The sequence below is a fragment of the Rosa chinensis genome, chromosome 2, assembly GCF_002994745.2.
Source record: "Rosa chinensis cultivar Old Blush chromosome 2, RchiOBHm-V2, whole genome shotgun sequence".
Taxonomy (NCBI): domain Eukaryota; kingdom Viridiplantae; phylum Streptophyta; class Magnoliopsida; order Rosales; family Rosaceae; genus Rosa; species Rosa chinensis.
Genome location: NC_037089.1, coordinates 65,787,188 through 65,811,581, shown reverse-complemented (window position 1 = coordinate 65,811,581; position 24,394 = coordinate 65,787,188). Strand labels below are relative to the sequence as shown.

At 38.5% G+C, this 24,394-nt stretch overlaps 3 protein-coding genes across 3 annotated transcripts; 2 read left to right on the top strand and 1 right to left on the bottom strand.

The window, feature by feature from the left end:
• The first annotated feature begins 1,856 nt into the window (after positions 1-1,856).
• LOC112188181 (protein STRUBBELIG-RECEPTOR FAMILY 6) lies at positions 1,857-9,085 on the top strand. Its single transcript, XM_024327247.2, has 16 exons — positions 1,857-2,158; positions 3,759-3,891; positions 3,986-4,057; positions 4,147-4,212; positions 4,320-4,391; positions 4,481-4,552; positions 4,905-4,976; positions 5,058-5,123; positions 5,227-5,289; positions 5,374-5,681; positions 6,091-6,374; positions 6,820-7,091; positions 7,389-7,521; positions 8,064-8,200; positions 8,282-8,438; positions 8,533-9,085. The coding sequence occupies exons 1-16, from the start codon at positions 2,062-2,064 to the stop codon at positions 8,683-8,685; spliced, it is 2,157 nt and encodes a 718-aa protein (XP_024183015.1). The 5' UTR covers positions 1,857-2,061; the 3' UTR covers positions 8,686-9,085.
• Positions 9,086-13,930: 4,845 nt separating this feature from the next.
• Positions 13,931-17,443, bottom strand: LOC112188357 (26S proteasome regulatory subunit 7). Its single transcript, XM_024327456.2, has 10 exons — positions 17,360-17,443; positions 17,124-17,205; positions 16,928-17,019; positions 16,755-16,832; positions 16,579-16,640; positions 15,367-15,511; positions 15,060-15,278; positions 14,785-14,966; positions 14,511-14,686; positions 13,931-14,348 (listed from the first exon to the last, which is right to left on the bottom strand). The coding sequence occupies exons 1-10, from the start codon at positions 17,441-17,443 to the stop codon at positions 14,191-14,193; spliced, it is 1,278 nt and encodes a 425-aa protein (XP_024183224.1). The 3' UTR covers positions 13,931-14,190.
• A 3,941-nt stretch (positions 17,444-21,384) lies between these two features.
• Positions 21,385-21,879, top strand: LOC112184787. The gene has a single exon (XM_024323029.1). It carries the CDS (start codon positions 21,385-21,387, stop codon positions 21,877-21,879), a length of 495 nt encoding a protein of 164 aa, XP_024178797.1.
• The last annotated feature ends 2,515 nt before the right edge of the window (positions 21,880-24,394 follow it).

The following is a 24,394-nucleotide window of genomic DNA, read 5'->3' as shown; positions in this document are numbered from 1 at the left end:
TGTGATGTCTTTTTAGTTATTAGCACACTTACATCCCTCTTGAAAAAGAATTTTGATCCATTCTTACTTAAACACTTCCTCTGTATTTGGTTTTGGTGACTTAAGATCGAGCGGTGAGTATGGTTATGTGTTGTAAAAAACTCGTAATTCAAAAGATTATTTTCACCTCGATCTATTTGACAACTGTGGAACAACCAGCAATAGGACCATCAGACCATGCACACCATAACCAAAGCAATCAAGATAAAGGAGGCGAATTATAATTTTGGTTTCTGTAGGAAGGAAAGAAATTATATCACAATCATATATAGTTGTGTTTGTTGCAAGGGATCGGAAAGACAATTTTCAAACTTATCAAGTCTATCTTACGTTTATGTTTGGTCGGATATGGTTTAATCGTTACCAAACCAAATCCTTAGATATTTAGAAATCAGTTTTGTCCAAATATGTCACAGTCTGCTAGGTATTAGAAGACCAAATCATATGTTGTTAAAGTTTTACACATAATTAATTTGAAATGATCGTTGAAGGAAAAAAAGAAAAGAAGAAAAGAGAGATCCTTGAGATAATGACTTGCTCATTTTGTTTCATTTCACTACCACCTAAATCCAAATGATAATTAGACTATATCCCAAGAGAAAAATTGAGAGACTAATTGGAGTTTACATTTGGTCTACTCGCTCCATTTCTCGTACTATTTATTTTAGTATTGCTAGATGCTATATAAACTTCGAATTTCTTCACCCCAAATATAACTAACAAATATAAATTATTGTTAAAAAGAACAACTATAGTAAAGAAACATAAGTTTGGTAACTTGGAGTATCTAACTCGAGACTCGAAAGTGATATCAAGCAATGAATAATATAAGTTTGCCATTTCTATTATTGTATCAAATTAGATCAATTCTTAATATATTTCATTTGTGTTGGGGTACAATTAGGCAAACACGTATACAATTTATATCAGATGATACGAAAAACTTATTCCCGATTGAGACTCGGTACATTATTCATTTAGTCCATCACCAATAACTACAAAAATTGTAATTAGTTAATTACAGGCTAACTATGAGCTAATTGAACATATCTAGGATAAATGAGTCCCTAATTAAGTTCCTCATAATACTTCGCCCCACAACGTACGTAGATTCAAAGCACAGAGAAAAATGAAGAGTGAAGTAAAAGAGAGATGAGAGTAAAAAACACAAAGCACGGGTCTGACGTTGACTAATTCACTCACACAGTTCATTCCAACATGGCAACCCTGCCACCGTTTTCTCCTTCGATTACGACACCTACGTTCAAATCCAAGACCAAATCCCCCCCAGTAAATACTCTGTTTAACCTGAAAAATTGACACCGACTCACGGACACACACAGAATTCTGAAAGATTTAAAAAGAAAAGATCTGTTCTTTACGTAAATCCCGTGGCTCTGAAGTCTGGAGTTAAGAAAGTAACCATTTTTGGTAAAGAATTTCAGAGTAAATCTCTCATGGATTTGCAATCTGCTTTAATGGGTTTAAAGCTAAACGGCTACCCAACACCGCATGATTAGTCATTGACTATACAGAACTCAAAAGCGTGTGTAGCTGTTGAAAGCTATAGCTTTTCCGTTCAAATGTTCAATGGTTTGAGATTTGATTCAGGAAAAAGATTGAAAATTTAGTCCGGAATATAATTATGTACATAGAGTTGAGTTGGATATGTATTGATTGATATACACATACACACCAACCAAGAGTGTATTGGGTATTTTCCTTTATTATCATACTACTACCTGTCTACCTCTACCTAGAAAGAGAGGAGAGAGAGAGAGAGATATAAAAACAATAGCTTTTTTTTTTTTTTTCTGTGGCTTTGGATTCTTATGGCAAATCGTGCCTGCCAGCTTTGCTTGGGCGTGGTGGCTACTTAGGCTTTATTATAATCTAGTCTGTTGGGGAAACAAAATCAATTCACCAAAAAGGCAAAAAGGCCCAAGCTTTGATAGCTTTTTGGGTGGAGTTGAGAAGAGGCAGAGAGTGAGTTTTGAGAGAGAGAGAGAGAGAGAGAGAGAGATGGTGGAGAGCTGGAGGTGGGTTTTGGTTGTGGTGAGCTTCTGCATTTGGGGATGGAGTCTCAGTTCAGTTAATGCTGATACAGATCCACTTGATGGTTAGTGCTTTACCCAACTTATCTGGTCTCCTTTTGTTGATGTTTCTTTGAGTTAAGATGAGTTTTTTTTCTGTTGTGTTTTTCATGAGTTAATCTATGGCTCATCTGCATTTTTTGGGTGCTTTTCTGGGTTGGTTTGGTTTTTTCTCATTGGTGTGTGCATTGTGGATTTGATTTCTTTAGTGTTGTTGAAGTGGCCATTGGTAGATGCTTCTGGGGAGCAGATTTGTGTTCATATGTTTGGGTTTGAGTTTGAGTTGTTTCTGTGGCTGGAGAGGGGCATTAATCAGAGTAACTGTTTATGTGCATCTGGTCTGCTATTAAAGTTGCTACCTTGACTTTGCTTCACCTTATTTTATTTTATTTTATTTTTTAAAATTCTGGGTTTTGATGAGATTGCTCTTGAGCATTCATGTAATTCATGCTTCAGGAAAGAGAGTCAATTGATTCTTTTGCTTTAGCAAAGCGATAATTAGCTGTCCCTTTACGACTATCATTGGCACTTCGTTGAAAAGCAATTGCAATTGCTACTATTTTAACATTAAAAATTCGTGCTTTGCTTCAATTTGGTAATTGAAACTAAGGGATTTCAAAAGGATGAGATGTGAAAAGCATGCTTCTAAGTCCAGGATTTAATGTCTCTGTCTGGCTAACATATCCAGCATGATTGAGATCTGATTGTGCAATTTCTAATTTTCTCTTGATATGGATCAATTTGTAAACATGACAACAATGGTGTATAACAAAAGTTGTCATGATTATATTGCAACATGAACTTGAGATAAAAGTTTACTTTCTTTTAAAGAAGAAGCTTCCTTGTGAATCATCATACAGCTCTTCAGCATTTATGTTTGTTTAGATTTGGAATTGCAGTAGCTTTAGTGTAGTCTTCATATGTACTTGATAATAATTACAATGAAGGGTCTTACAAATTCTTCAAGAGAGGAAGCCATACAACCTGCTAATGACAAGAAGTTTTGCGACCCAGTAGGTCCTTGAGATAAAAAAGAAAAATTTATGATGTCAGTTTTAAGTTTAATGTGTTAAGTAAGTGACCAACGTGTTTTTGTTCAAAAAAGTTTGACATGATAATTATTTGTATCTTGTTCATGTTGACCTAATTTGTTGAATCCTGTACTTGTGTTTCAACCTAAAACAAGCTCTAGATGCCATTCCAAATTGCCACATTTGATTGAAATCTCGCAGCTGCTATCATTCGGTTGGCATGCTCATATCATTACTTGTGCTAGTTCATTCTGGTCAGCGTTTAGCTGTAATGGTCTACTTGTTATCTCTAAGATGCTTAGGAGGTTTCATCAAATTTGTTTTCTCTGATTTGCAACATAATCACTCTGCATCCTGCAAATTGGTTGGCATGTTCATATTATTAACTTTAGCTTGTTCAATCTCTTTAGCATTTTAGCTGTAAATGTTTTCTTGTTAGCTAGGTCTAAGATGCTTATGAGATTTGATAAAGTTCATCTTCTCTGATGTGCTACATATTTGATCTGTACCCTGATAGTGCAATTTTGGATCTATTCAAGTTTCATTCTTCTGCATTGCTTCTACTGATGTCTTCTGTTGCATGTAATATGTACAGTTTCTGCTCTCACGGTGATGTATACTAGCTTAAATTCCCCACCTCAGCTAACCCAATGGAGTGCAAGTGGTAGTGATCCATGTGGCCAGTCTTGGAAAGGTGTTAAATGTTCGCGCTCACGAGTAACAGAAATGTAAATATCTACTTATTCGTTTCCATGAATATTTCCTTTGTCTCCTTTAGTGCTGATTTCTGATACCAATTCCGTCATTCCTCTTTATCATCAGTGATTTATCAGGTCTTGGACTTTCTGGAACATTTGGGTATAACCTTCAAAGCTTGACCGCGTTGACCAATCTGTAAGATCAATTGTCACATATGTCAAGTTGATCCATTTTCACTGCATAAGTTTGATCTTTTCATCTGAGCACATGACAAATTTTTGCAGAGACGTGAGCAATAATAATCTTGCAGGCGGTATACCTTATAACCTTCCTCCAAACGTGACACGATTGTATGCTTCCTCAACCCATCATAGTCTCTTCTTTTCTTATTGTTTCTGCTCTTGATTTTATATACTTTTTAAATATTTTTTAACACAAGTTTTTCTTTTGTATGCAGAAACCTTGGCGCAAATCAATTCACACAAGGCATCCCTTATTCCGTCTCTATGATGACTTCTCTTAAATACTTGTAAGAATATGGTTATTTATAGTTTCTTTGTCACAACTTACCCAGAGGGTTTAAACTCAACCATTTTCATTTTCTTTTGGGGACTGCAGAAACATCAGTCACAATCAGCTTCAGAATACACTGGATGATGTGTTCGGAAAGCTCTCTTCCCTTACCACATTGTGAGATCTCTTTCCACCCTTGCTCTGAAAAAGCTGTAGCTTATTTTTTTTGTCTATTTACTTCAAGTTTGCAAAACAGTGATCATCTTCTTCTAAAATAGGGAAAAAAAGAAAAGAAAAGAGAATTGTGATACTATTAGTAATTCCATGTTCTATATTCGAAAAGAAAAAAAAAAAACTTTTGAAAGTTTTTATCTAAATTCTAGTCTTAGGAGATCTCTGTCTTGAATTATGTTTTGCTAAAGAGTCTATTTACAGACGTCAAACATCACCTTAGATGTTGGGGTGGCATAATGCACATAAATAAATTAATAATCGAACTAGTGATGGTAATTTCTATTCTTTGCTTCAGGGATCTCTCTTTCAATTCCATGCCAGGTAGCCTCCCCGAGAGTTTTAGCTCCCTCTCAAGTCTAAAGACATTGTAAGTAATGAAAAATTTTCCTTGTGGTATTATTTTCTAGTTTATAGTCTGACTCTTTCCTGGAATAATGTCTTCTTCCAGGGATTTGCAGAATAACCAGTTAACAGGGACTATTGATGTCCTAGCCAATCTCCCCCTCGAAAATCTGTGAGATTTACATCCTACTAAGCAGGATATTCATTGTCTCCCCTAACTGCTTTTTACCCAAAGTATCCTGTCTTTACAGTCATCTCTTTTTTCTGTTTCTTAGGAATATCGAAAATAACCATTTTACCGGCTGGGTTCCAGAAACGTTGAAAGACATCAACCTGAAGTGAGCATTTTATTGTTAGCTACTGTTGCTTTGATTCCACAGAGAATTTGTTCACAAATATGATTCTACGAAATCTCATGACAGGAAGGATGGAAACACATGGAACTCAGGTCCTGCACCCCCACCGCCACCTGGTACCCCTCCAGCCAGCAAGAACAATGGAAATCGCACACCTGGCAGCAATGGTACACCATCAAAAAATGGTGCGAGTGACGGTGGTAAGAAATCGGGAATAGGAGCTGGTGGCATAGCAGGAATAGTGATATCAATTTTCGTTGTTACGGGGATTGTAGCGTTCTTTCTCATAAAGAGAAGATCAAGGAGGTCATCTCCCGATATAGAAAAGATTGATAGTCAGCCCTTTGCGCCCCTTGCTTCACATGAAGTAAAAGGTAGCCATATTGTTTCCTGACATTGAAATTAGTATTGTCAGAATTACCTACAATTTTATTTGATTTGTTGTTCATGTTGTTACCTTTGATTTCTTATTGATCCCATGCTCTAGTTTCTACTTATCTAGGTTGGATTTGGCTTCCATTTATTTAATTGTTTTGATGCTGTAGATTCAGCTTATTCAAATACTGTTTTAATTGAATTTGATAGTGAATTTCTCCACTGGCTATACGGAATCTATTTTTCAAGTATCTTGAATGAGACCAACCCTGAATCTTTTGATGTTACCGATGTCAAAATGGTGTAATAAGTTAGAAACTCTCAATTATGTCTGCTCAGATTTCTTTATGAAACAATTTTGATATTTGCACGTATGTTTACTGCTTTGTCTGTGGCACTCCAATGCAGAAATGAAGTCTGTACAAACCTCTGCCACATTGGATATGAAGACCTTTGATACTCCTGCCACAATAAATCTTAGACCCCCACCTGTTGATCGTCATAAATCATTTGATGATGAGGAATTCTCAAAGAAGCCCATTGTTGTGAAGAAAACCATCGCTGCTCCTATAAATGTGACCTCATATTCAATAGCAGACCTGCAGATGGCTACTGGAAGCTTTAGTGTTGAAAACCTTCTTGGTGAGGGGTCTTTTGGACGTGTTTATCGGGCTCAATTTGATGATGGGAAGGTATACTTCTTACCAATAGATTTATTTCCTGCCATTTGAGGCTGCAGAACTACAACCTATCTTTAGTTCTGTATTGCGTAACTCATGTCCCTTCACATTGGTACCCTGCAATTTCAACGCAGCAGTGCTTTCTCTTTTTTCTTTTCCTGTTTGGTGATGACTGAGTTGCTTGCTGATCAGTAAGCCAAGTACTAACTGGAAAAGAGAAGGAGCCAGTTGGTTTCTTTTATTTCTTTTCACTAAACAGTGTTAAAAAAAAAAAAAATCCTTCCCAGCTCTCTTTTGTGCACTCACACAATAAATGCTCTCAAGAGCCAGTATAGATTAGAATTCTGCATGCCTATATGGTTGGTTAAACTTTTTATTATTAATTTTTTTTTCTTATTTAAAAGCTCCAATTCTTCTAGACATAAATGATATTAGTTTTGTTAAACTTATATTGCAGGTTCTTGCTGTTAAGAAAATAGATTCATCTGTTCTTCCAAGTGAATTGTCTGAGGATTTCACAGAGATCGTTTCAAACATCTCCCATTTGCATCACGCAAATGTAACGGAGCTGGTGGGTTACTGTTCGGAGCATGGACAGCACCTGCTAGTCTATGAGTTCCATAAAAATGGTTCGTTGCACGACTTCCTGCATCTTTCAGATGAATACAGCAAGCCATTGACATGGAACTCTCGGGTTAAGATTGCTTTGGGGACTGCACGAGCACTAGAGTAAGTTGTTTTCTCATGAATTTAGTTAATTGATAAATGGGAGAAATCGGAACCTTCAGCATGAAACTTTGTATTTTCGTTTTTTGATTTCCATACTGCTTAAAAATTGAAGTCGTATATCATTATTGAATTCAGATTGAGATCCTCTTGTCTAGCCATACTATGATCTAAATATACTGAATGAGGGTTAACTAGGCCATCTAGGGATATCAAAAATATCAGCTGGGGGCCCTTACTATAAATGTTTTTTTTTTTTTTTGTAAATGTGCTACTTAATACTCACACTGGTATTTTTAGGTACTTGCATGAAGTTTGCTCACCATCAATTATTCACAAGAATATAAAGTCCAGCAACATATTACTGGATGTGGAGCTCAACCCTCATCTTTCAGACTCCGGCCTTGCAAGCTCTATCCCCAATGCTGATCAGGTAATTGAGTTCTTTTCTTTATTTGTATACAACATGACGTGGAATTACTCTCCTTTTGCTGCTAGAGACATTGTATATTATTGTAGTTAATAATTACCAGCATCTGGCAACAATAAGCCAACTCAGATCCACCAGTGTCAGAAATCAGGGGTTATGTAGTTGGACTAAAGTACTCTATTTTTCTGTTTTGTGATTTTGCAGATAAGTTGGTTTTCCCATGTTTTTCTTGGTTTGAGATTTTGATTGAGATTTTGGTTGTAGATGTCTGACGAAGATAGTAGCATACTCTATAATAGTTTTGAATTCTACTTCCTGATCGGATCTCTTGTAGTTATTGATGACCTAAGTGCGCAACTGGACTAGTTAGCATTGAACATTCATTTGTGGAACTCCTTTGTTGAAAAGACCATTTTTTGTTTTCCAAATTTCTACACTTTATTGCTCTATTAGATGCAGTTTCAGCCATTGATGATTCTGCTGCTGGATAAAGTGATCATTGATTTTGTGTGAAATTGCTAATATTTTAAAGTTGAAACAAGCAGGCATTGGACCACAATGCAGGATCTGGGTACAGTGCACCTGAGGTTGCGATGTCTGGTCAATATACTCTAAAGAGTGATGTCTACAGTTTTGGAGTGGTTATGCTGGAGCTTATTAGTGGGCGCAAACCATTTGATAGGTAAAGTGTTCACATACTATATGGTGTGGCTGTTATATAAAGATTGGCGCAACTAATTGTCATCTGAAAATTCTTTAACAGCTCAAGGTCTAGATCCGAACAATCTTTGGTTCGATGGGCAACACCCCAACTCCATGATATCGATGCTCTTTCAAAAATGGCAGACCCAGCTCTCAAGGGGCTCTATCCAGTTAAATCTTTGTCACGGTTTGCTGATGTGATTGCCCTCTGTGTCCAGGTAATGTTACTGTTGAATTATGAACTTCACATAGAATTATTTTTTAAATATACTGAAGTGAAAATCTGATCCTTAACTTCCACCTTTTGTGCAGCCCGAGCCTGAGTTCCGACCACCAATGTCGGAAGTCGTTCAAGCATTGGTTCGGTTAGTGCAGCGAGCCAACATGAGCAGGAGAACAGTTGGAAACGATCAAGGAGGATCCCAGAGAGGTGACAGCACTGATGCACAGGAGGAAATGTCTTGAACGCAAACTTGAGGCAGCAACACGGATACAAAATGATGCCATGCCTGAAGCAAAGAGTACATTTAGTTTATTCACCTTGGCTAAACCATATTTTACCGGGTCTACATGCCTGGTAGGATGTGTTTGTTAATATTTACATAGTTGAGGTAGTTCTTTCATTGTTAATTTTTTCTTTTCAAAATTGAACTTGGTGCCTGTTTAAAGCAGTTTGGAGTTTGTTTCTAATGGGAGTTTCAATTTTTTTTTCCTGACATTATGTATACATTAAACCAGGGCATGTGGAGTTTGTAGCGTAGGCTGAATATATATCAGTTTGCGGTGCAGGTGCCACTGGTCCTTTGGTGCTCAACATTTTCTTGTAGGTGTACAATATTGAAGTAAATAAATTAGAATTTGAAATTTCTTGTACTAGTGAAGTAAATGAGTTACTTCCGATGTGTCGCGCTCTCCATCAAAATCAAATCAGATACGAATACAATCCAGACAGGAACTGGAAACCTAGTTCAACTAGGGACGAATTTCAGCGCCGAAACAGTTATTATCCATGTCTGCGGGTTATCCGTAGGGCTGTTAATTTCGACATGACCCGATAACACGACTCGAAACTCGCACGAAATAAAGCGGGTTGAACCCGCACGATTAAAAAGCGGGTCGGCAGTGGGTCATCCCGTCATGACTCATTTAATAAACGGGTCGGCCACGGGTCAACCCGCCAACACAAAGTGAACCCGTATAACCCGATTATGCTATACTTCTTCTTGAAATTTTGGACGTTGGGAGTATTTGATCCTAGGATTGGACAATTTGAAATATTTTGCTTCATCATTATTGGATTTAATTATTTATGAATTATATATAATTATTTATATTCTTTGTCTTATGAAATTTTTAGTGAATTTAATGATTTTAATCAATTTATGCATGTTTTTAGTTAAATGGTTTGCAGTGTTAACCCTTAAATGGGTCATTTTGTCCAACATGACACGACCTATTTATTAAATGGGTTAAGCGGGTTGGAAACGGGTAACCCGTTTAATAAATAGGTTGGGTTTGAGTTTAAATTTTCGACACAATTAATAAATGTATTGGGTTTGTCTTTTGTGACACGACACGAACCCAACCCGACACGACTCATTGACAGCCCTAGTTATCCGTTGGAACCCGTTAACGTTCAGTAAGCATTTTTTGTTTTTTACTTTTTTTATTTTATTTATAATTCATTGCACTACTTAGGGGTCATCATGGGCCGGGCTAGGGCCGGCCCTACCCTAAATTTTAGGGCTTAGGGTAGGGTCGGGCCGGGCCTAGTCAAAGTCAACAAAATTTAGGGCCGGGTAGGGTCGGGCCAGGGCTTAAATATGCTAACCCTTACCCGCCCGAAAAGCCCGATCCGTTAGGGCCGAAAGGGCAGGGTCGGGCCGGCCCTCAAATAGGGCCAAATAGGGCCGAAATGGGCCAAAAAAGGGCTTTATTTTTGTTTAACAAAAAAAAACATTATTTTTTTCTTCTCAAAATATGGCTTAATGGTATATATTGGTAATAAAAGACTCATTGTTTTTTATTGAACATATTTAATACACACACACACACTTGTAACTTATAACATTTATTAATATTAGTTAAGGTGGTTATATTCAATTAACTATCTATATAAATCTCTCAATATTAATTGTTGTGTAACAAAGAAAATAGAAATTAAAGAAAACAAAACTTATGAAATCAATTACAAAGAAATAAATAAATTGCATACTATAGAAAAAAGAGAAACATAAGTAAAAAATAGAAAAAATAAAAAAAAATAAAAAAAACGAGTTATACTACATTAATAGGCATATAAGGATTATATGTGATCCAAAAATTCTGAAATGGAAATCGACCAATCTGAAAATTCTCATATGTTTATACAACATTGATAGGTATTGTGTAAAAAAATTAGGCCAATCTACCATGAATAAGGAGCCCAATGTAGCGGTCAACGTTTTGCACAAGCAAACTTCCCTAAGGGGAGCGGCACCATGCGCGGACAAACGTTGCGGAATTTTAACATCCATAAGTAGACCCCCTAGCCATGAGAGTGTGGGAGCTGAAAGATCGAAAAAAGTGAATTGCCAATGACCGGTTAAGAGCATATTTGTTTTATGTTCTATTTAGGGTATTGAGTTGACCGGGTAGATTGAGGTCCAACCGAATGCGGAAATTGTTGAAATTTCTACCACTAACATATATTCATATGCAAACAACATCCAACGGTTCATTTTAAAAAATTCCATTTCGTCCCCTATTTTGCTCATGGAGGGTAACAAGCCTAATAAACTAGTTATACTACATTACAAGACATATAAGGATTATGTGCGATCCAAAAATTTTGAAATGAAAATCGATCAATCGGAAAATTCTTATATGTTTATACAATAGTGATAGATATTGTGTAAAGAAATTAGGCTGATCTGCCGTGAATAAGGCACCTAACAGAGCGGTCAACGCTTTGCACAAGCAAACTTCCCTAAGGGGAGCGGCATCATGCGCGGACAAACGTTGCGGAATTTTGACATCCATAAGTAGACCCCCTATCCATGAGAGTGTGGGAGCTGAAAGATCGAAAAAAGTGAATTGCCAAGGACCGGTTAAGAGCATATTTATTTTATGTTCTATTTAGGGTATTGAGTTGACCGGGTAGATCGAGGTCCAACCGAATGCGGAAATTGTTGAAATTTCTACCACTAACATATATTCATATGTAAACAACATCCAGCGGTTCATTTTAAAAAATTCTATTTCGTCCCCTATTTTGCTCATGGAGGGTAACAAGCCTAATAAACTAGTTATACTACATTACAAGACATACAAGGATTATGTGCGATCCAAAAATTTTGAAATGAAAATCGATCAATCGGAAAATTCTTATATGTTTATACAATAGTGATAGGTATTGTGTAAAGAAATTAGGCTAATCCGCCGTGAATAAGGCACCTAACGGAGCGGTCAACGCTTTGCACAAGCAAACTTCCCTAAGGGGAGCGGCATCATGCGCGGACAAACGTTGCGGAATTTTGACATCCATAAGTAGACCCCCTACCCATGAGAGTGTGGGAGCTGAAAGATCGAAAAAAGTGAATTGCCAAGGACCGGTAAAGAGAATATTTTTTTTATGTTCTATTTAAGGTATTGAGTTGACCGGGTAGATCGAGGTCCAAACGATGGCGGAAATTGTTGAAATTTCTACCACTAACATATATTCATATGCAAATAACATCCAGCGGTGCATTTTAAAAAATTCTATTTCGTCCCCCATTTTGCTCATTAAGAAGTTAACATTACATTGATAAAATGGTTTCAACTCAACCAATTGATTATTTTTAGTTATGTTGATTACTTGATTTATTTCAAAATTGGTATTACATGAATATATTGTCCAATTTGAAATAATAGCTTTGTAATTATTACAGTTAATTAGTTAACAATAATTATTGGTAAATATTAAAATACCCATAAGATTATATTAAAATGGCGGCGTTTTTGCCGAATTAACGGTTAATTCTTAAAAAAAAATTATTTTTTTCTTCTCAAAATATGGCTCAATTTAAAAGACTCATTTCCTAATATGGCAAATTGAAATAATTTTCTACACTTCCATAGTTTTATACATATAACACATGTAATAAAAAATAACAAAAATAAAATATAAATTTTAGGGCCGGGTTAGGGCCGGGCTTTTAGGGCCGGGCCGGGCCTAGCCCTTAAGGGCTCAATCGGGCCGGGCCGTAGGGTAGGGCCGGGCTTTATTTGTGTGACCCATACCCTACCCTAAATAAAAAAGGGTCGGGCCGGCCCGCCCTAATGGAAGGGCCGGGCCGGGCGGGCTTAGGGCGGGCTTAGGGCCCAAGGGCCATATGATGAGGCCTAGCACTACTAATCCAACAGTAACACGTCAGCACTTACTTGAAGGTTTCAATTCCCACCTCAGTTACCAAATTCCAAACAGACTACAAAAAAATGGTCTGGTAGCCACTGGTACAGTGTGAGTAAAGAAGCCCTACACCGACCACAAATCTGGTCCACAACATCCCAACTTAGCAGAAGCCAAAGAAAACTAGTGCTATCAGTCTACTGCTCTTACCAATCAACATAGTCAACAATCAAAATCGCAAACCGAGTACGAATTAGCAATCCAGTACACAAAAGCAATCGAAGATTGAAACCGATTGATTCCAATTCGAATCGATCACAAATGAAAAGTTACCAAACAAAATCAATAACTCACGGATTCTAAAGATCGAGAATGAACAAAAACTAAGCAATGAATCCGGATCAAACATTCAGATCACAGCACGAGACTGATACATAGAAAACAAACCGAGAATTTGAACTCACCCCGAGTTGATGAATGGACTCGGAGGGACAGCGAGTCGGTGATCAATCCGAGTCAATAAGAAACACAAGTAGAAGAAGAAGAAGAAGAAGCAGAGCGCGGCCACCAAACCCAAATCCCAATAAGCACCTCAGAACCCAATCCCAGCTCAGATTCTCTCACTCTGAAATTGTGGGTTTGGACGAAGAAGAGAGAGATGGAGTCATGGAGTCTACGAGAGAGGCAGAGAGCGGATTGCTGAAAGAAACAGGCAGAGAGCGGATTGCTTAACGGGTTTCAACGGGCTTAACGGGTCTACCACGGCACGGCCCGTTAATTAACGGGTTTTCTCAGCCTGAATTAATAATTGGACGGGTTCGTGCGGGCTTTTTTCGTGCGGGTTTGCGGGTTACGGGTTTAAATGCCAGGCCTAGGCCTACATGTGGATCATATTCATTACTTGTTTTTCAGCCCAAAAAAGATGTGTTTTAGCCTTCTAGGTTGAATTGGGATTAGGTTGCAACGTTGGAGTAAAAAATAAGTACGACTTTCTCCTAACATTGTTGCTCAAATTTGTGTGGCAACGTGTCAAAAACACCATCACTATAAATCAAACTGAACGTAAAATCCTATTCATCCGAAGTCTCTATTTCAAGTAAAAGTTCAACTGTTCAACAGTAGCCGTCCAAGGTGTGTTTAACCAGTAAAAGCAATGATGAAGAATATTGGTAACTTCTTGGAATTCATGATACCCCAAACCATGACGATTTTTATGTCAAATTGATAGCTTGCGACTAAAATAATCTCTGTTACAGAACGGTCTGCTGTTTGAAAATTTGTCACGCTTGCCTAACTGAAAAATTTCAACCCAATTCCGTGGTTTTGGCAAGTAACTAGTTCACAATGATTGAGATAGACAAGCATCAAGACAAATGTGGTTTGGGAATCAAAAGCTAAGTTCAGAACCAATAGGCTTGATCTTGTAAAATATGCGTGCAGATAAATTGATAACACATACAAATACAACGTTCAAACGACGGGCACAAAGTCGGTAAAATGACCCTAAAAAGAGAAACATGGCACACACCATCTTCATCTCCATTTGAGAATGTATCACTGTCTCACGGCTTCAGGAAATAGAAGAGAACATCATATGCTCAGTTGTAAACCATGTATTTGGGAGTAGCGCTGAACTTCTGGTAACCCTTAATGACCTTATTCACAGCATCAAGGAAGTCCTTTTCGGTTACTGTCTTCCTTCGTGCACGAATGGCATACATTCCGGCTTCTGTGCATACACTTCTTATATCAGCTCCTGGGAAACAGAAACCCATGTCAGAAAAGTGATGTCCAATATACAAACACTATGGGATTAAAACAGAGCAAAGGAGATGCAACAGGATTTCCATGCCATTAAATTCAGGTAGGGTAACCAAAGGGTCTAATCAAACTAACAATAGCAATAGAAAGGACTTACCAGTTGAATTTGGGCACAGCCGAGCGAGAAGTTCAAACCTAACATCTCTTTCACAATTCATTGTTCGTGTATGGATCTTAAATATCTGTGTCCTGCTCTCCATATCTGGGAGGCCAAACTCAACCTTACGATCCAATCGTCCAGGACGTAACAATGCTGGGTCTAGTGTGTCAGGCCTGAAAAGAGTCGAATACAATGGTAAAGGCAGGTTAGATAAAAGGTCTTGCCTCCAATGATATTCCATTTAATTCCAAAATGGAAATACACAACAGACCTGTTTGTTGCCATCAAGACTTTGATGTTTCCACGTGCATCAAAACCATCTAGCTGATTCACAATTTCAAGCATAGTGCGCTGGACCTCATTGTCTCCACCCACACCATCATCAAATCTAGCCCCTCCTATGGCATCAACTTCATCAAAAAACACAATACATGCCTTTTTTGAGCGCGCCATCTGCAGAAGATAACATCAAGGAAACATCAACACACTAATGCAAAATAATTCAAAGTCAATTTAAAAGTGACTGAACATGCAACAAAATCTGACCTGAAATAGCTCTCGCACCATCCTAGCCCCCTCACCAACATACTTCTGAACAAGTTCACTCCCAATAACACGAATGAAACAAGCATCAGTTCTGTTAGCCACAGCTCTAGCTAGAAGTGTTTTACCAGTCCCTGGAGGACCATAACAGAGAACACCCTTAGGAGGATCAATTCCAAGCTTCACAAATTTCTCAGGGTGAAGCATGGGTAGCTCAACAACCTAAAACAAGGAGAAAATAAAAAAAGTCAGCATTGCATATGTGATCGAATGAACAGTATAAGTTAATGTAGTGCTAGTCTACACATACTTCTCGCATCTTCTCAATCTGCTCCTTACATCCACCGACATCGTTATACGTCACATCTGGCTTCTCTTCCACCGTCATCATGGTCACACTTGGATCAATTTTCGGAGGCAAAGGAATCTGAATCTGATATTTGTTTCGATCAACCCTGCAGTTACATGATAATGTTCAGCAGTTGAGCGGTAACAAGTATGAGCTTACTGCTAAAGGCAGGGGCAAAGCATAGAATTTACTCCAATGCGAAATATGAATGATACGTCCATGAACACAAACAAGAAATATAGTTAAAGCAGAAAATCAACAGTGGTGGTGAGACGCCAGGGTCTGAGATGCAAGTGATCAGTTGGTCAAAACTGTCTTTGCTGGATCAAATTCTATCTTTATATTTCTTCCAAAACTTTGAATGTACAGATACATTAAGAAACTCTTGAAATCTTTATGAAGTTTCACTAACTTGTCATTATAAGCATAACCTTTAATCCTAAGTGCTACAAGAATACCCATGCAGTAGTTGCATCACAATATTTAAAAGTTTAAAGGGAAGACAGTATAAGCTTACTGCCTAAGGCAGATGACACACATTGAATATGCTTAGGAATAATATGTCAAAACAACACATACAAGAAATGTAGAATGTAAAAGCAGAACATTAACAATTAAGAAGCCAGAGATGCAAGCAATTGCTACAGACCTGCCTAGCTGGATCAAAGTGTTTCCTTATATGTCTTCAAAAACTTTAAACGTGCAAATTTTGAAGTTTCACTTACTAGTTATTATAAGCATGACCTTCAATTCAGTAATTACATAATTATGTTTACAAGTTGAATGGGAGGCAGTACGAGCTTACTGCCTAAGGCAGATGACATAGCATGGAATTTTATAGTATGTCCACAATAACAAGAAATATAGAATGTTAAAGCAGAATATCAACAATTTTGGTGAGAAGCCAGGGTCTGAGATACAAGAAAGAAATTGGTCTAGAACCACCTCGCTGGATGAAATTGTGTCCTTATGTCTCCTAAAACTTCGAATGTACAAATCATTTAATTTTGAACTTCATTTTGAAGTTTCTCTTGGTAGTTATCATAAGCATAACCTTTAACCTAAGTGCTACGTCACAGGCATAAAATTAAATCTAAGTGCTACATCAACTACTCAAAAAGGAGCTCAAATATTGGAAAATGCTCATAGAGTTAACACAAATATAATTCATACCCGACACGCATGCCTTCTTCTATATCTGTTGGGGAAACCTTGTCACCCAGGCCGACTACAAACTGCAGATTTTCAAAGAAATATACAGAGGCCATTAAGAAACGGAACAGCCTAAACAAAAAGAAAAGACCAACAGAGAACAGAATTGGAATTCATAATCATCAGAAAGATTATACCTTTGCAATTTGCTTAACATTGATGACATATTTAGCATCCTCAGAATTGGGACTGATAATCTTGGTACACCTCGCCACCTGGCTCACAAAAAACCAATCATTAGTTCCCCAATACATTACACTGAGACCCAATTAGTATAGGGCCTAACCCAAATGGCGTAATCGAAACAAACCTGCAGAGGTTGCTCCTCCTGCATCATCTGCTTATCCGAAACAAGATCCCACTGGCTGGGAGCAGCTAGACCAGTATCAGACTCCTTAATACCTGCCAAAGAACTCAACTTTAAACTAGACCCAGCACAAAATCAACCTCCTACTTCCAAAAATTCACACCCTAGTACAAATTGAGCAAAAGGGTTTTCTACATACCACATAAATCATTGACCTTTTTAGCCATCTCCTTAATTTCCTTCTCAGCCTTCTTAATATGAGTAGAGTAAGGCCCTAATCCCTGCATATCCAATTCAATCTCAGTAATCTCTCACTAATCAGAACAAAACCCTAACATCAATTGGGGGTTTCGGATCAGCAAAATCGAATAACATTAGGGCAGATCGAATTGGGGGAAAAAAAACTAGGGCTTTGGAAATTGAGGGGAGACTTACATAGGTTTTGAGGAGGGCGATGTCGTCCTCATCGAGGGGTCTAGGGTTCTTCTCGTCCTTGATATCTTCGGGCTCCGGTGCCATTGGAAGAGTAGAGATTGAAGTAGAAGAGAGAGACTTGAAAGGTATCGACTTTCTTTCTGCTCAAGCAGCCAACACCTTGTTCAGCTCTCTCTCTCTGTTTTGGATTTGCTTTAATAGGGAAGAATCCACCTCTTGGAAGGAAGGCAATGTGGGCTTGGGTCGGGTCGGTTACCCGACTTGAGTAGAAATAAAATTACTTTTTTTTTTTCAGTTAAAAAGAGAGGGAGGTAAATTTTTTAGGATTCTTTGATTAGAGGTTTTTAATTGGAAAATATCGAAAATTCTCAAACAAGAGATATTTGATATATTGATGCTTCATGTCACATGACATTCCTTTAGCTATTGGTGTCATCTTAAGATACTTAATATTCGTCAATAAAGCTAGTATTAGTACCCTCAACTGAAGGTTTTAGAAAATTAACTCTGACCTAGCTCTGCTAGGGTTTGCTTTCTAGGTTTTCTAGAAGGAGAATTCTAATATACCATCGCAATGGATATTATCAGCTGGAATTGCAGAGGCATCTGCAACAACACTACTACAAGGGCATTGAAGGATTTGATATCCCAAAACTAGCCCCAAATTGTCTTTTGTGTGTGAGACTAAGATTAGCAGAATGGAGGATTTCAAAACCCTGCAGTTTGCTTTAAGGTTTCCAAATTCGAAGGAGGTCCTTAGTGAAGGACACGCGGGCGGTTTGGGCCTGTTTTGGAGCGCAGAAGTGGAGGTTCTGGTCAGAACGTGGTCTGCGCACCATATAGACATGGAGGTCAGAGGCGGCCCGGGTGAACCACGGTGGCGTATGACGAGTTTCTATGGTTATGCGCGAACTGCTGAACGTGATAGATCTTGGCAACTACTAAAGGATTTGGGCGATGTTGATTCATTACCATGGCTTGTCATTGGGGATTTCAATGAAATCCTCAACAATGGGGAGAAGTTTGATGATCCTCCGAGGGCAGAGTGGCAAATGAGAGGGTTTAGGGATGCTCTAGGGCACTGCGACTTGCTGGACTTAGGTTTCTAGGGTCCAACAACAACTTGGTGGAACTTATAAACTCACTTGAGATTGGATCGTGCAGTTTGCACACCATCTTGGTGTGATATTTATGGATTTGCAAAGATTACTCATCTGCCTCCAAGCGACTCGGATCATGTTCCAATTTTGCTTCAGGCAAGTGTAGTTCTAATACCAAAGAGACCACGACATCACCGTTTCAAATTCAAGTCTTTTTTGCTACAACATTCGGAGTGATTCTCTGGTGAGGGAGAGTTGGCAAAAACCATTCCCTGGGAATCCAATGTTTCAGGTTACTAAGAAGATTGCTCATACTAGAACTATTCTAGATAAATGGCAAAAGGCTATCTTCAGAGTTAGACAACAACAAATGTTGGGTGTGCGTGAAAGGCTAGAGGAGTTGTTGAAATCGCCTGTTACGGCAGTAATACAGGAGGAGAAGAAAAGTTTGATGGGTAAGCTTCAAGCTCTTCTTTCTCAGGAGGAGGCTTTTGGAAACAGAGGGCAAAAGTGACCTGGTTGAAGGAAGGGGACCGGAATACTGGATTCTTCCATCGCAAGGCTGCGAATCGGAAGAGGAAAAATGCTATAAATGGCATGTATGATGAAGATGGGTTCTGGGTTGTAGATGATGACGGTGTAGAGAGGATTATTACCTCCTATTTTCAGGATATGTTCACTGCATCTCCGGTTGCTATGGATGCTATGAACCAAACCCTAGAGGCTATCTAACCTAGAGTCACGCCTATTATGAATGCTCAATTGTGTAAACAGTATAGTGAGGAGGAGGTGCGTTGTGCACTCTTTTAAATGTATCCAACGAAGTCCCCTGGACCAGATGGGATGCCTCCTCTCTTCTTTCAGCATTACTGGGAGATCATTGGAAATGATGTGACAGAAGCAGTTCAAAATTTTCTACATACAGGCACACTCTTGAAACAAGTAAACTTTACACATATATGTTTGATCCCTAAGGTTACTAACCCTGAACGGACGTCAAATCTGAGGCCAATTTCTCTATGCAACGTTATTTACAAGATTTGTTCGAAGACGATTGCTAATAGGTTGAAGCTTGTATTACCAGAACTTATCTCACCTTTTTAGAGTGCATTTGTTCCAGGGCGTCTGATAACGGATAATATTCTGGTTGCCAATGAGATTGCTCATTTTTTGCACAATAAAAGGGATGGGCATGATTGATGCATGGCATTAAAATTGGATTTCAGTAAGGCCTACGATAGAATGGAATGGTTGTTTTTGCGGAAGATGATGGAAATACTTGGTTTTGCTCGAGGTTGGATTGAGATGGTCATGCAATGTGTCTGTTCTGTGAGATTCTCATTTTTGATAAGGGGTAAGCCCAGGGGAATAGTGATTCCTAGCAGAGGATTACGACAGGGTGATCCCTTGTCACCTTATCTTTTCTTGATTAAGGCAAAAGGTTTTTCGGCGTTATTGCAACAGAAGCAAGGTTTGGGCTTCCTTCCAGGGATTGCAGTATGTCATGAAGCTCCTTCTGTAAACCATCTACTTTTTGTGGATGCTACAGGAAGAGATTGCCTCTTTGATGGGAGTGGACATTGTTGACTCACATGAAAAATATTTGGGACTTCCAACCTATGTGGGGAGAAAGCAGACTGCGACTTTTCAGTATATAAAAGATAATTTGGAAAAAAGTTAAAGAATTGTCAAGGGAAGTTGTTGAGTGGTGCAAGAAAGGATATTTTGATTAGAGTGGCGGCTCAGGCTCTTCCAACCTATGCAATGAGTGTCTTCCAATTAACAAAAAAAATCTATGACTATTTGGAGCAGATGTGTGCAAGATTTTTGTGGGGAAGCACGGAAGATAAGAGGAAAATACATTGGAAAGCTTGGGAGGCTCTTTGCTTTTTCTAAAGAAGAGGGTGGACTAGAGTTTCGATGACTTTCTGATTTTAACTTGGCTATGCTAGCCAAGCAAGCTTGGAGGATTGTTTCAAACCCTACATCACTTATTGCGAGAGTTTATTAAGCTCGGTTTTTTCCTGACGAATCTTTTTGGCAAGTTGCTGGACATAGCTCACCATCGTATTCCTGGAGTAGTATTTTTGCTACAAGAGATTTACTAAAGGCAGGGTCGTATTGGCAAATTCGTACGGGGGATTCTGTGAAGGTTTGGAGTGATGCATGGGTTCCTGGCTTGCTTGGCTTAATGCCTAGTAGGGGGTCGTTGAGTGATGAAAATATGACAGTACAAGGAGTTTGGGATGAAGCAAAAGTCTGAAATTTGTTCAATGCTGTTGAAGCAAAGGCCGTGTTAGTGGTGCCTTTAACTAGGCGTGTGGTGATGGATAGGTTGGTTTGGAGGTTGGAGAAGAAGGGAGGATTTTAAGTTAAAACAGCCTACATGTTTACTTTTAGTTCATCTGTGGAGAGACCTCCAACTATGGAGGCTACTAATTCCAGTTTTTGGAAGAAAATTTGGCAAGCCAATATACCAAGCATGGCAAAGGTAAATGTTTGGAAAATTTGTCACAACATTTTGCCTAGTATGGAGAGACTGGTTTCTAAACATGTGGTACTTGAGTCGCAAGTTTGTGTGTTGTGCACGGGAGCCATGGAGACGACACTGCATCTCTGTCGTGAGTGCACTTTCTCAAGGGAGGTGATCAATTCTAACTCAGTTCTAGCTCAAATATGTTTTACAACTGAGACAGATGGCATGACGGTTTTGGAATGGCTGCTGTACTGCTCTGAAAGGTTAGATTTGAACCATTTTGGTAGTTTGATTTTCTTGCTATGGGGAGTGTGGAAAGAAAGAAATTGCAGAGTGTGGGAGAATAAGGTTACGAGGGCTAGTGATGTGACTTTAATGTGCTGTTCTAGACTTCAAGATTTCATTCATTATATCCTAGTAGTCAAGGTGGGAGCATCTGGGGTGCAAACATGGTAATCTGGAAGTGTCCTCCAGTGGGGTGTCTTAAGTTAAATATTGACGGTGCATTTGTCAAGGAGACTGGAGCAGGAGGAGTGGGTCTGGTACTTCGTGATTCTTTTGGGCAGTTCTTGCTGGGGAAAGGAAAGTCCATGTTTGGTTTGCTTTCAGCTGAACATGCTGAATTACTGGCTTGTAAGGAAGCTTTTTTGCTCATTGTTGAATACTCTTTGCAGCCTGTTATAGTGGAAACTGATGCTCTCACTGTTGAGCAACAGTTGACTGGGATGGGAAACAACTTGTCCTTGCTTGGCAGGATTTATGATGATTTGGGCTTCTTGCTCAAGGAGATGCCAAATGTCTGTTTGGTTCACACAAGGAGGGAGGCTAACAAGGCTACTCATCTAATGGCAGCACAAGCTTCTTCTACAGGCCTTACTTTTTTATGTTCAGAAGTTTCTTCTTTTCTTGCTTCTGTTATAACCTCTGAATCTTGTAATCAGTAGTTCCTTTTTGCTTCAATAAAAATTGACATCATTCATCTAAAAAAAAAAATCTTAAGATACTTAATTGTTTTAGCTCTAATTAGTAGATATAATATTATTTATTTATTCTCAAAAAGAAATTCTCCAAGACTGATATTTCTATTCAAAACTGTGCACTATATATGATTTTTGGCTAAAAGTGCATGTTTTCATTCTCTCACACCTAATGTTTTTAGACACTTATTAAACTGACGGAACTCATAAATCCCAATGCAAATTTTTGTTTTACAATGTTTTAAAGTCATTTTACGATAAATTTTCAAAATATTCATTCAAAGTTTTGTAGTTCTGTCAATTGGACCATGTTCTAAAATAATGCTTTATAAATGTTGAGTTCAAGACCGAGGTCAATTTCAAATGACTCATGGAATTGATAAATTTATTCCGCACATTTTATCAAATGATTTTTTTTTACATGATTTTCCCCATTTTTCGAATGAGAGCTTCTATTTATACCTTCAAAATTGGTATTTGTACCTCTCTCTTTTTCCAAATTATAGTTGACTTTGTTAACTCATGCTAAATTACCAATAAGGACACAAAAGAGGGGAAAAAATTAAAAAAAAAAAAAAAATTATAATTTTTTTTAACCCCACCCTTCCCCTCCCATGATGTCAGTGAGGTCTGAAACTATGACATCTACGATATCGGTTATCCTAGATAACCAATAGGTCACAACTCACAGACAAAAAAAGACTCTTCTTACCTTTACAAACAGTATGTTTCGATGAGGCAATTCGCAAAATTCTGAGCTGTGCATTGCCTATTATATTGCTGCTTGCGCTTTTTTTTCTAACTCGAAGCAATTAGTAAATATGTGTCTCTCTCCAAGTTAAGGAGCATTATGTTGGACTGGCTTTGGAACACCATGACCACTTTCAGTACGGGCATCTGTACTGACTGTACGTAAATCATAATTAAGTGATGAAAACTTTGTATCCAAAAACTCAGTTTAATTAAAAAATTTGAGAATTGGGAGTAATATCTAAACATCTCAGATAGCAGTATACCAACGTGCTTCTATATTCAATTGATTTAATGAAAAATACTGTATTAACTAGTAACTACCAACTGGAGATTTTTTTTTTTTGTGCAGCTTAATTGTATAAAGGGTAAAATTGGATTGTGAAATCTTCAAAAATTGAATGAGGTTCGACTATTGATTTTGAAGGTATGAATAGAATGTAAAAGAAGAATTTTTTATTGATTTTATTGGACGATGGCCATTGTGGGAAAATTACAGGAGGTCTAGATAACAAATTGGTTATCTATAAAAGTAAGTTTGAGGTCTATTAAGTTGGGAGGTATGCTTTGGAGGTATGAATAGAAGCTCCATTTCCGAATTTGATAAAATGTTTGGAAAAAATTGAACCTTTAACTTTTTCAAGGAACATAAAATTTTAGCAGTGTTTGTGCAAATAATCTTGAAATTTTTCCAAGTAATGATTACAGTCGTGAGTCAAACCAAAAAAGAAAATAGCAAAAACAGGGAAAATTGAAGGTTGCTATCTTCCACAACATGTGCATTTGCAGAAGGTGCAATGTAGGTCGTATGTCTTTGAGAACCATGACGGACAAGTAAACAACACCCTGCAACAGCCCTTCTTATTTCTTTGCAAACACTTCAAAAGAAGGTTTGCAACAAGTAATAGTTAAGAGTAGGCAAATGGTGATTAAGGTCTTGCATGTTTTAAGAGCAGAAGATTGGCCCAAACAAGAGAAGAGAATACTTGATGATAGTGAAAATTGAAAATCAAGCAATCACATAAGACAAATGGTAATCAGTTGTAATTATTAAACCAATGGAACACAGAATAAAAGAGGTCCTTCACTACGCTCTCTCTCTCTCTCTCTCTCTTTCTCTCTCTCTCTGAGAAACCCTAGGCGGCCTCTCCGTTTTGAAATTTGTTCTCGTCCGGCGGAGCCCGGACCTCCGGCCTCGTCGTCGCCTTGGGGTTTTGCTGCCGGACGAGAGACCTACTGCCCAGGGGATTTTGTCTAAGGATTTCTCTCCGGTTCTTTTGATGGTTTGGCTGGGATGGTGGTGAGGTGATGGTCGTGCGGCATAGCTCGGTTTTCTGCTCCCCGCTGATGGCTTCTTTGATCGACGGCGCCATGAGGCTTGCTCGACGGCGATGGGGATTGCGAGGCCTGGCTCGGGGATGGCGTTTCCGTGGTGATGCATGTTGCGGCTTTGACATGATGGAGCGGTGCAGATCACGGCAACGCAGAGATCAAGGCGACGTGTTCGGACGGAGCGTGGCAGGACCATGGTGCACGACAGGTCTGGGAGGAGCCGGTGGACTGATCCAAACCAAGAGGATGGGCCTGAGTGATCTCTTTGGTGACCCTATTGGGCCCAAGTTTTGGGCTAGGGTTTTGGCCCTAGTGCATTATCTAGGATAGTAATTTTATTACTTTCAATAAGTCCCTATTTTTCAGGGACAGTCTAGGTACTTTTGTGCATTTAGTTTTG

Coding starts and splice junctions, on each gene's coding strand:
- LOC112188181 (XM_024327247.2), top strand. CDS start 2,062: ATGGTGGAGAGCTGGAGGTGGGTTTTGGTTGTGGTGAGCTTCTGCATT. Junction 4,392..4,480: donor ATGACTTCTCTTAAATACTT/GTAAGAATATGG, acceptor TGGGGACTGCAG/AAACATCAGTCACAATCAGC. Junction 7,522..8,063: donor CTATCCCCAATGCTGATCAG/GTAATTGAGTTC, acceptor TGAAACAAGCAG/GCATTGGACCACAATGCAGG.
- LOC112188357 (XM_024327456.2), bottom strand. CDS start 17,443: ATGGCACCGGAGCCCGAAGATATCAAGGACGAGAAGAACCCTAGACCC. Junction 15,512..16,578: donor GAAGAAGGCATGCGTGTCGG/GTATGAATTATA, acceptor ATGTAACTGCAG/GGTTGATCGAAACAAATATC. Junction 14,349..14,510: donor GCTGTGCCCAAATTCAACTG/GTAAGTCCTTTC, acceptor TCTGTTTCCCAG/GAGCTGATATAAGAAGTGTA.
- LOC112184787 (XM_024323029.1), top strand. CDS start 21,385: ATGGTAATCTGGAAGTGTCCTCCAGTGGGGTGTCTTAAGTTAAATATT.